Genomic DNA, 12,796 nt, shown 5'->3' on the forward strand with positions numbered 1-12,796 from the left:
GATCATTGTTCCCTTTCAGCCAATCAGCAGTGCATTTTTACCACCTCCAGACTAATGTGACGCAACGGGACTTTTGAGACGGCCATGCCCAAAATAGGTTGCCTTATTCACTGCCCGCCCCTGCCGGTTCTCTGAATTTTTATTTTTAAATAGGCTCTGTCATGATTAATTGACCACATATATGAAGTTAAACAACTAAATTCTATCCAAACGATATCTTAAAAGTAAATTCCGAGCCTCAAAAAATAAGTTTGAGAGTGTTTTAAAACCGAAAGTAAGAAGTAAAAACAACGCACAAAAAACAATGGCTGCCGTTCGTTTTTGGTCGGCTGCACTCAGGCTGCGCTCGGTTCCATTCGGGCTCACTCGAACTCGCCACCTGATTGGCCAACTTTCGCTGTCAATCACAGAACGATGAGCGACGACACTGATAGGCTTGTCCATTTGGTGAACGGGCTAGAAACGCCCAGACAAGCCTTCATGCCAGACTCCTTCCTGAAATCAAATGGAAATGAGATTTTCCGGAGGGAGGGGCTTTACCAGGCTAGTGTGAAGTAGGTTTGATCGTTGGTTGTCCAGAATCACCGATCTGACTGATATGCTCATGTAAGGGCGTAGCGGCCCTCACATCTAGAGTTCGGGCCACTACGTGGCCCTCACACCTATGCTATGCCGATCCGACCGACATTTGTGAGTCATGGTGTCGGGAGCTTTGTCAGAGTACCCGTTATACCCGTCTGTCTGTGTCCCTTTTGTGCCCATATATGGAGATTTCTGTTTCCGTCAACCATATATGGGCCTATTGGTTGGTGCGGTTCACATAAAAAATAAATCTGATTACTAAATGTAGATCTTAATGCATGCTATTCTTTTTTTTTAGTTTGTAACATTTTCCACCAAAACATCAAGCCCAAGATAGTGCAGACAGTTCCTTGAATAAAATGTTTTCCATGTTATAGGCTATTACAGCAACAGTGAATCTCTTTATGTAACCATGGAAACTGTGATGGAGGGAGGGAGTGAAGCAAAGATGACAGGTACATTCCCCTTTTGAAAAACAGTCCCCTGGAAATGTTGCTAGAGGTTGAAATATTAAACATTTTTAGGGAAATTATGAGGATTTATGAAATACAGAGGACGCTCTGAATATGAAAAGCTTGTAAGAAAAGCCAGAGTACAAAGCAAATGTTAAGATGAATTAATCAGTGCCAATACTATCTATATATAAGTTTATCCTGAAAAGTTTAGATTACAGTTTCATGATTGTGTGGACAAGTAGAGACAGGTCAGTGTTTAGTATTATATTATGAAGCATTGTATAGTGCTTGGAACCCAGTCCAATGAAATGCTGAATGTACATCTGTCTCTCCCTGCTTCTCAACTCTGCCACCAACATCAGCTGTTATCAAACATTTTCATGTGAAATATCCCCATATTGACATGTATTTGGCCGCGGACCCCCTTCAGAAAATATTTTGTGCCTGGTATCCCCACAAGAGAAGATTTGTGTTGATAAAATAAAGCCAAATTATAAGATGGGGTTAAAGTGGTTGAACTGATTTTGCTGCTATATAAACACATTTTGCTGGGGACCTCCTGGAACCCCCAAGCACCGCTTATCAGATAATCAAAATGTCACCCTCTTGTCTTTGACCTCAGTGTGTCTCCTTCACTCCCCCTGCCCCTTTATGTCATTAAAGGATAATGATACCGCCGTTATAGATGTCATTGTCTATTCACAGCTTCTGCTATATATCTTATACAAACGCAGACCATGTTCCCTGTTAATGGCTTTATTTTTAGATTTAGCATTTGTTTACATTTTCTCCAAAGTCATTAAACGCCTCTGAAATTACCTCAATAATTGAGTCAATGCTGACTACACATCATTGCGTTATTTATAAGTCATGAATGTTTGAATTGTAAATCAATGATTTCTCCAGGGACTATTTTCAGCTAGACTTATCGATCTGCATTTTAAAATGCATTAAAACGCAACAATAACATTACTTTAAGAATAACCACACAATGGTATTTGGTGTGTTGAATCTCAAGCAAGTTTCAAGTCTCTGCAAGTAGATTTTTCATAATGGACTGAAATTTATGGAATCCAATGTTGTCTTATTTCTTTGATTTTTACTGAGCCTGTGAAGGCCAGGTTGGGGACTGATTAACCACTATAACCCTGGCATCCTTATTTTGGGCATGTCGTTATAGGTGAAAATGTTCCAAAAACTTTCAAAATATTAACTAAAATAGCAGATCTACACAGTCACATTGTGTCATGATGATACAACGCATTCTGAGCTTGTAGGTCTGCTATTTTGCTAGTCTGCAACGTATATAGGACACATAGTCCCCACTTTGCCTTTATTTCGATAGGACAGTAGAGAGAGACGGGAAACAGGGGTATCGAACCTGGGAAAATACTACAAGCTCACAACGCATTGCGGCACGTTTGTGAGCTTGTAGATCTGCTATTATATGAATGGTGATGTTTATGAGGTTAAAGCATCATGCAGGTCCGCTTCTAATCACTGGCCAGGCCTGTCCTAGCTGGCACAGGACCAGTTGAAACTAGTGATGCACGATATTATCAGTAGCATATCGATATCGGCCGATATTTTTTCACCGACATTTCACAGATAAATCACCAATATCTCACCGGTATTGACGCAATAATAATGTGACTGTTAATGGCTGTAAAAATTAAAACAAAAAAATCAGCAATGAGCTCAATATAAATATAATATTATATATAATGTCCTCTCCTTTCCTTAGGGCCCCTGGACACCTGAACTGCTTTGCAGGTGTAGAGGAAGCAGTCACATCTTAAATTGACTCCAGATCAATTTCCTCAGACTGCTTTTATAAAGCTACCTTTGTAGATCATGTAGGAACGCTATTATATAATGCTCCCATATGCTTCAGATTCTGCCCTTTTACACATACTGCCTGTTGTAATACCATCCGTTCTGTCTGTACCTTATGTGCTGCAGGCCATACAGCCTTCTTTCTTCATAGACGGATGCATTTGTTCTTTGCAGACCTGTCTGCTTCTCGCTAACAGTAGTTCCATGTTGCTGTCAGTCACCAGAGCCAGCTTTTCTTCCTGTCACCACTGTCTTCTTTCCTGTTTTGCGAGATACTAACGTAACGGTGACGTACATGGGTGGTGGTGGTCGTGGAGAGGGAGTGCAGTCATGATCACTCAGCCTGGCCCAAAGTCCTCCTCATGGATCTCCATGCATGTAGCCCATGACATTATAAATTCTGAGTTTATCTGTTAACTATGGAACTATATTGGCCTGCTCTTCAGCTGCCATAGCCAATTAGCTAAATGGGACACTGTCTTTATATCTAAGCCAAACTGTTTTTGTACACTTTCTGTACACTGCATACCATACTGCTCGTTCCCATCTACAGCAAAGCAGCAAATGTTGCTCTGTTACATCACTGACCAGAACCGGTGATGCTAGTGATGTGTTGTGACGCTGGATTCCTGTCCATTCACGCTGATCCAGATACTGTTTCCCTCTCTCCGGCGTTTATCCAAAGCCGACATTAAGCTCCGTACATGTATATGGGGCACACTGGTGGGAGACTTGACCTAAAACCTACTGGCCTGATTGTTCATGGCAGCCGACGTGCCGCCTGACTCAGCTTAGAACATGTACGCACGAGTGCGCGCGCACGCACACACACACACACACACACACACACACACACACACACACACACACACACACACACACACACACACACACACACACACACACACACACACACACACACACATTCCCCAAGGCAAGCCCCATGCATCATAGCACATTAAAACTGTATCGCTACCAGGAATTTTATCTCTGCCCAGCATGGAAGGATCTGCAGTTGCTACAGTTAGTTCTAAAATATTTACTTAATATGTAGTTTTTTTTTTACTAGTATTATACCTTCATTATATTTGATAATATTTTGTTAGTAGAATCTGTAGAGCACGTCACACCAACATTTCACTGCACGTACTTGTATGACTGAGTGACAAATTTCATCTCCGGTTATACTAACTCGATCAAACAATCTTCTAGAATTGAATTCCTGAGGTAACGAAATGTTGAACTCAACAAGTGGAGCATTTGACTAAGGTGCGGACCTTATAATCTTTTATGTTGATCTTCCGTTTGTTCTACACCTGACACTGGTGATTTTCCTTCTCTATGTTTGGCCCCCTCCTGTTTTCGCTCTACACTAAATATCTTCCCTGGAGAGTCCCTGGAGATGTTAGTCCTTGGAGAAAAGATTGATATAAGATTGATTTGAATTTAAATGTCATGACTTATTAACTGCACAATGATGTTCACGCAACATTCTGGTGAGCTTGTAACATTATAATGACTTTGGAGTGAATGAGAACAAAATTATTTAAAAAAAATGATGTATGACACAGTATGTGGCCGAATCTGTGACTGTATTGACACTAATATGTTCTTTTTAAAGACTGGGTACGTTCCACTGAGTTTTAAATGAATTGATGGCGTTAGCTTTATTTATTTTAGCGTTGGCCATTCAAAAATAGCAGATATACATGCTTGTACATCTGCTATTTCAGATTTCTTTTGGAAAATCTTGAAAGTGTGAGAACTGATTTAGAAGGCATTTGTAGAATCGGCCTCAGGTCTTAATGGGTTAAGTGTCAACAACCGCGTGTGGAGATGTGCTCAGAGTAATACAGGAGTTGTTCTAATACAAGTTGTGGGTTACTTGGATTTTCTTTTTTTGAGCCACAGTAAAATAATACAAATGACTGTGATGAAGAACCGCCTGGAATGAGACAACTCCCTGGCACGTAAACCACTAAGTGCCCTGAAAAGTGCCCTGAAGTAATGTAATATTACTGGTAAACATTGTCTTTGTTGTTGAGAACTGTTACCCTATTTTTTGCAGAAGTCTTAACGTTGCCTTTTTTCCCTCCCGCTCTCTCCCCGTGTCTCATTTCCCCCACTTCTCTCTCTCTCTCTCTCTCTCTCTCTCTCTCTCTCTCTCTCTCTCTCTCTCTCTCTCTCTCTCTCTCTCTCTCTCTCTCTCTCTCTCTCTCTCTCTCTCTCTCTCTCTCTCTCTCTCTCTCTCTCTCTCTCTCTCTCTCTCTCTCTCTCTCTCTCTCTCTCTCTCTCTCTCTCTCTCTTGTTGTTGTCCTCACAGGAACGATTCCAAGTGAAAAATCCCCCTCACACATACATCCAGAAGCTGCGGAGTTATCTGGACCCAGCAGTAACAAGGAAGGTGAGAGAGCCCCCACGTAGCTATAACACACAGTCCTGTTCCACTGCCTCAACTCTTCCTTCCCCTCACAACCGCTATCTCCACACCAGGATATCCCCATAGCCGAGGAAAGATGGCACGGCAACCCTGGGAACAGCTCTAAAGCAGTGTTTCCCAAACATAGGGTTGTGACGCATTTTAGTTTGCAGACCCCTTTTTATGGGCCATGAGTAAATATCCCGTTCCTTTAACCTTTCGTACAGAAAACAACAACATTGGAAAACTTTTCTTTCCAAAAAATCCACCCCATTGAAAAACTTTCTTTCCAAAAAATCCACCCAAAAAAACTTTTCATTTCAGATTTTCTTTATAGATATTTACCAAAATGTTTACAGTAGTGAAAATAGCAGATCTACATCCTCACAATTCATTGCGCTGCGACACTTGAGCTTGTTGATCTGATGTTTAAGCTATTTCCGAAAAAAAAGTTGAAATAAATCTTTGCCTATAACGACATGGCCAAAATAGGGACAACAGGTTGAAAGTGGTTAACATGTAAACCAACTGAGCAGATAGTAGCTAGCATCTATTGTCTAAAAAGAGGCAGATGTGTCCGGCTAGCTGAACTTAAGTTATCCCTACTAACTATAACTAGCACCATCGAGAGCTCAAGATAACTGGAGTGATCTCGAAGAGTCACAGCTGTAAGATGAAATTCATGATATCATCCAGCTTCAGTCACAGGGCGGTGGAGGGTGTAGTGACACAGTCTGCCCTGGCTGGTTCCTCTGAGGCTCGGACAGGCTTCCAAGGGGAGAGGAAGGGAGAAAGGGGAGAGGGCCCCTGTCAGCCGGCCTCAAGGCTTTGCCAAGATGAAGACTATTTGGCTGGGTTATAGAGAAGGGAGGGACGTAGCTGGAGATAGACTTGTCCCTGTTATAAACAAATGAACCAGTTCTCTCTGTCAGAATAACGGCAAATTGCTGCGGATAATTCAATTATTCTGACTGGAATTAAAGTTTTACGATGACATTGCGATGAACCAGTAAGGGAGCAAGAGCACACTGCATCTGGATCCTGCTGCGCTGGATGTGATGTTTGTGACAGAAATAGAACAACGCACACACACACACACACACACACACACACACACACACACACACACACACACACACACACACACACACACACATCTTATTATTCATTGATTTAATTTTTTATATTTTTCAAGTGCAATCTTCCGGCCTGGTAAATAAAAAGCATAGTGATCATGTCATACATCTAACAAGGGTTCATACTACATTATGGATGTCCTGCCACAGGGCTGATGTCAGTGTATTCTCAAGCCTCCTGATGTGTATCATGGCGGACAAATGACACTCCTCTCTAGATAGTGGAATGGGACGGACGGATGGGTAGAGGTTACAGGGGAGATATAGACACATGCCAGAATAGGGCTATTACTCTGGGAAGGGCAGAGTAAAGATGGTCTGTCCTGGGAGTGTCCGTAGCCTGAAGGCTAGAGAAACAGGCTTGTGACCAGGAAATCTCCAGGAGCTGCCTGGAAATTCTATTGGAGGGCTCTGCTGTCGCTCCACAACTGTCATTGCGTTGATCTTTCATCAACTGCTCCAGTGGCTCAAAGGTGTCACCCTAGCCAACAACCCCCCCGCCACGCACACAACTTCCAACTTGGTGTCATTCCACCAGGTTGCTGCTGTATTTGTCAAGAAGTTGAAATGGGTGTTCTTGGAGTTGTAATGTGTGTGGTGGTGGTTGCTATGGTGATACTGAGGGGCGGTTAGTTTGGGTTTGTGACAAATGGCAGGGCTGGACCCAGAAGAAGGAAGTGACGAGGTTTTAAACTCCCTAGGTGTAAACACTGGACATGGTCACGGCTGATGGGTTCAGGACAGACCTGAACAGACGCTGTTGAAGGGGCCAGCATTCAGCCAGCTCTTGTCTTTGTTTGCCTAACAGAGCCAGCCCAAGTCCGAACTCAAACCCCCCCCCCCCTCTTTTTTTTTCTTTTAATTGAACACGTCAGTCATGTGTGGCTATCTGGTCATAGGTTGACAGGGTGTTGCGATGAAAGCGTTCTAGATGAGAGGGCTTGTGAAAGACTGGCCCAGTCCCTCTGTGTTTATTTTCATGTTCTGGCCCACGGGCCAACACATATGGCATTCTGGAGACGGCAGTGAGGAAACCTGAGTGATCTCCCCTCTGGAGCCTCCTCGCTGCCATGGAGCAGCAGCAAGTCATGTGTATCCCGAGGTTTGATAAAAATGCCTGCAGCATTCGACGTCAAAGAGAGAGAAGGAACTAGAGAGGGAGAGAAGAACGGTGACAGAGCAGGAATGAGAGATAGTGAAGAAAGAAGGAACGAGAGAGAGGAGAGGAGGAACGAGAGAGAGAGGAGAGAAGGAACGAGAGAGAGAAAAGTGAGAAGGGTAAGGAGGAAGGAAGGAAGAATGGGAAGGGGGGTAGAGAGCTTGAGCATTTTGGAAGAGAGAGACGATGAGGGAAAGAGAAGGGGTAGAGAGGATACGTGGAAGAAAGGGATGGACGGAGGAGACAAAAAGGAGGGAGAGAAAGAATTATGTTTTTTTTCTTCTACATTCCTGCTCCGATCAGCCCCCCCCCCCTTTTCTTAGACTCAAACAATTGCCACTTTGTGCCGCTGTGAGAGAGCTGGAGGTCATTGCCTCTGCTTTCCATAGGCAGGCTCCGGTGCATTCCTCTGGGCAGCTCCCAGCCAATCGGCAGCCAAGGAGGAAGATCTCCATTCCAACAAGTCCCCAAGAATGTATCAGCCATTGATTTGTTTTCACCGTGACCCCTCCTGAGAGGAGCGCTCGCCCCAAAACTTTTCACTTCATTATTTTCATTCTCCTCTTCCTTCTTTCTTCTCTGTGTGCGCGTGCGCACGTGTGTTTTTTCTCCTCTGCTTTCCCCTGACTTATTTTTCTGTCTTGTTCTCTCTCTCTCGCTCTCTCTCTCTCTTCCTGCTCAGCCCCCAGCTCTCTGCTGCAGCTGGTAGTACTTAGTGAGTAGTGTGTGTGTGTGTGTGTGTGTGTGTGGGGGGGGGGGGGGGTGCATTAGGCGGGGGAGGGGTGTCCCGCCTGCGCAGTACCCCCCCGAAATATACACGCTCAGCTTTCCACCCAAACACACAAAGGGCTCCTCCCTAATAAAGACATTCTGTTTCTCATCTCCTCGTGTGCCAAACACACACCGCCCTGTAGCCCAGAGAGACATATGGAGAGACCAGGGGAACCAGAAGCTGCTCTGGTCTTTAATGTGGATGTTAATAACAGGTTAGCATGTGGCTAACGTGCTCCATTCCCCTCCCCGGTACAAACACATCATGGAAAGTCGCTCCGTCTCTCAACTCTGAATAGATGGATCTCCTCTCCTCTCCTCCTCTCTCCTCTCCTCATGTCACCCTCTTTTAACCGCTCCCTCTGTCTGTAATGATGCAATGATTTCACTCTCTCTCATCAGGGAGGATCCTCCTCATAGTGAGGTTGTGTGATCATCAGTGTTGGCCAGGGCTAGATTGTTGATGCTCACTGGCTCCGTCATTCACTTCAACTTGTTTTCCTCTACAGGTTGCATAACAGCCAGCAGGGCGCTTTGTTTTGGTGTCACTGCAGACCCCCTCCTATCAGAGGGGATGAAAACACAGAGGTCTCCACTCACACACACTCCCCCCCCCCTTTTTTTTCTATCGCATTCACCAGCGTTCATATGTGCGCTGTGGCCCACACGCACCCGTAGCCACAGTAACAGATATACACTGCATTACATAAATACATTAACACACACACACACACACACACACACACACACACACACACACACACACACACACACACACACACACACTCTTTGGGTCCTATGCCCTGCTCAGACTCAGAGCTGGAATGGATTAGACGTCTTGACTTTTATCAGGCTAGTAGCAGGATGAGTCGCGGCTATATAAAGAACACGATGATGAGAACAAACAAGATGGCACAAGATGAAATATTAAGATCAGCTCTGTTTATTCAGCTTACATTTTTCCCTCAGCCTGTCTAATGGTGATTGGCTATCGAGTGAATAACCTAACACCAGCGCGATTTTTTTTGTTGTTGTCGTCCTTTTTGTTTTGTGTACCACATTTATCTTGGCTGCTATAATGTTGTCCTGCTCACATTTCACTGTCATCGCAGTTAGAAATGGTGTGTTTGTCTGCCCTCAGCGTCAACATAAGTTGTCTATTCTCTCACTGGGGCCAGCCAAAATACCACTGTGCTACCGCTTTTGATTTAAGACCTTAGCACGAGCCTGATGAAATATTAACTCCCCTGTCTTTTTCTTTCTCCCCCAACCACCCCCTTCCTCCCCACTTCACCCCCAGAAATTCAGACGCAGAGTACAGGAGTCGACCCAAGTCCTGAGAGAACTGGAAATTTCATTACGGACCAATCATATAGGGTGAGTCACTTTGGGGTTGCATTGGCTGCTGTGAGAGAATTTCCCAGACCCTGCAGTATTGGATTGTGGGGGAAAAGTCTGGCATTCCAGACACCCGGAGACGCAGACGTTTACACTAACCACTGCCATCATCCATCCCCCCATTCACCTCAGTCCTCTGGCTTAATATAACACAGAAAGGCATGTCGTCTTTCAAAGTACCGGTGCCCAAAGTGGGGTCCGGGGAACCCCAGCGGTCCTTGAGGGGGTTCCAGGGGGACCCCTGAGCAAAATAGCAGAACAGTTTAAACACTTAAGCCCTATTTTATTTTTGACAAGCTTACAATGGATCGCTTTGTTTTTTTGTGTATCAAATATTGTGTGAACGAGCATATTGCTTGCTTGGGAAGAAAAGGAGGAACAGTTCCAATGTCTTCAGGGGGGAATAAAGGTGAATTTCTAGTAGTTGTTCCTCTGGCTTTTATACATTGTTGATGTGTGCTTTTCTAGAGTGATACAGGTTAGAGAGAATGGCATGAAAATTATTTCACATCAGATAACGGCACATTAGACGTATCATCGCTTTCGGGGGTAATTCAGCTGTGACATGCTTCAGCTTGCTTCAACTGATATGGATTCCCTGACATACAGTACCGTCACACCTCAAGTAAAGATCGATATCTCCAATGAGTCTCACCCCTTTTTGTCTTGGTCTAGTGGTCCCTGTTTACATGATTAGGGATCCTGATTGTGAAGGGCTGTGGTGGATTGCTCAGCATCGTTAATGACACGGTGGCCCTACGTGTTGTGGGAAATGTAGGCTTGGTTTGTAGGCAGGCTGTTGGTGCCAGATGACAGGGGAGGGATTTGAGGTCAGTGGTGACGGGAGGCCTGGTGACCCTCTCGGTGGACTGCTGTTATGTTATCACAACAAGATGCAGAGATTCTGAAGAATGTTAAACAAGAGTCACAGGATGTCAGATACGTTGCTGCATGCAATACATGTCTACCTGTCCACACACGCACGTTGCACGCATGCATGCACCAAAGTGTCTCTTGTCCTATTTCTCTCTTTCTCATTCTCTCTCTCTCTCACACACACACACACACACACACACACACACACACACACACACACACACAATCGTGACAATGCAGTCTCTCATGCCCCTACACATCATTGAGCCCTTGCTCTAATTCTGGACTTCATCAAACCACAACAAACCACAACAGGATCCACAGGGACAGAGAGCGTTCGTCTGGGCAAAGCTGTGTATCTTGTTCATAATCTACCTAATCTAGATTAAATAATGAAGCATTAGCTTTTATTCTATGGGGGGAGGGGGGGCAGAGAGAGTGAATTGAGAGAGAGAGAATGGGGAACGGGCAGGGCTCCACAGACAGTGAATAATCTTTTTTTTTCCCCCCAGAGGTGAAAAGAAATTAATCATTCAGGCCTCATAATAGACAGATTGTGTTTGCTGGTACTGCTGATTCCAGACCAGGCTGGTCATTTCTCGTGTCGAGTGGTCAGCAACATGCGGTGAATAGGAGGATTGTTGGTTAGTGTCCTGTGGTAATGATTACCACGTGGCCCTTTAAGGTCACACCTCCGGACGCTGTAACACACGACAGCCCCACCAGGCACCACTTTACTGAACGCGCTAGTTAGTCTTGCATGCCTCAATATAGTTACACCACAGGGGATCTAATAACGGAGCAGCCAGCAGACTTTTAGGGGGAGTTTTAGCCTACCTTCTCCATAGCCATTACCACAGCCTGCCTTGAGGCCCGTCTGTGTGTCGTTATGTTTATGCTTTGCAAATTTCTCTAATGATGAAGTAATCGTGGCTTGTTGAAGCAATCATGTCCCCTGTAAATTGACTCGTTGCTGCTGTAGATGCACTTAACCCCTCACTCCAATATGGAGAGATATGTGTATCTCAAGCTGTATTACTGGCAGGATTTCTCTGAAAAGCTTGGCTTTTTTTCTGTGCAGAATAAAAATGAAAGTGCTGAATGGTTGGCCCACTTTAGCACTGGTGAGGAAGGTGAGAATGAGCTTTTGATCACTCTGGCAGCTGTCCCTACTGTGTGTGTGCGAGAAAGAGAGAGTGAGTTTCTGTTTGAGGCAGAGAGAGCGAGAGCATGTAAGTTTCTGTTTGAGGGAATGTGAGAGGGAAACAAACTATTAATGAGATCCTATGTGAATGATTTTACGTGCAATTGTTTGTAAAATTGTACGCTTTTGCTTGTGTGTCTAATGTTTGCCAAGTCTCTTTGAAGCAGATCAGCTCCATCTTGGGAGGAAAGAGCAGAATCACAGAAACTGGGACATTAATCAGAAAATATAAGTCACGTGTTAAGTCCGACCATAAACATATTTCAGAATCTAGTATGTATAAACGTCATGATACGACGGATAGTGAAAACAGCCATTCTACAAGCTGACAACATACCGCTCACATTGTGATTGTGATCTATCCATGCTATTGTTCCTTTTTTTTAATTTATTTTCTTTTTTATTAGATTCGCCAAAAATAGGGATTGGCAGGGTTAACGTGGTTAAACAATCTTTTCCTCTCCTCAGGTGGGTCAGGGAATTCTTAAACGAAGAGAACAAAGGCCTGGATGTGCTGGTCGAGTATCTGTCTTTTGCACAGTATGCCGTCACGTAAGTCACCGGCAGCCTTTCACTACATACCCCCCACACACACACACACACACCGGCTATATGCCGTGCAGACAATGAACACAATGTTGCCATTCTCCATCATCGCTGATGCATCTCAGCAGGCCGTCACCACTGCTGTCTGATTGTCAGAAACACTGAGTCACTCTTCACCATTACCAAGACATTTGCTCCGTGTGGTACATCAACCATAGGCTTCTATTCATAGACTGATGGTGTGATTATTACCCACAAGGTCACTATTCAGGGCCAAAGAGCCACGCAGTTAACTTTTTTATTCTGCCCCTCAACTCTGCCATATGTTGTTATGGTCTGTCCATGTTTCTAATGGTTAACCCATAAAAAAAGAGTGTTTATATTCGACACGGCTGCAGCTCTGCCTTGGGTACC

General features: G+C 44.4%; 1 protein-coding gene across 3 annotated transcripts in view; it reads left to right on the forward strand.

Annotated features, from left to right (window-relative positions):
• The window catches only part of fmnl2a (formin-like 2a), a 68,374-nt gene that overhangs the window by 24,841 nt on the left and 30,737 nt on the right, over positions 1-12,796 (forward strand). For all 3 annotated transcript variants that reach the window (XM_084083691.1, XM_084083692.1, XM_084083690.1), the window contains exons 3-5: positions 5,197-5,277; positions 9,659-9,735; positions 12,305-12,388. In XM_084083691.1, the coding sequence (XP_083939817.1) occupies positions 5,197-5,277; positions 9,659-9,735; positions 12,305-12,388 (242 nt within the window). The remainder of the gene's footprint in view (positions 1-5,196; positions 5,278-9,658; positions 9,736-12,304; positions 12,389-12,796) is intronic.

Source organism: Gymnoscopelus microlampas, assembly GCF_963454915.1.
Source record: "Gymnoscopelus microlampas genome assembly, chromosome: 17".
Lineage (NCBI taxonomy): Eukaryota > Metazoa > Chordata > Actinopteri > Myctophiformes > Myctophidae > Gymnoscopelus > Gymnoscopelus microlampas.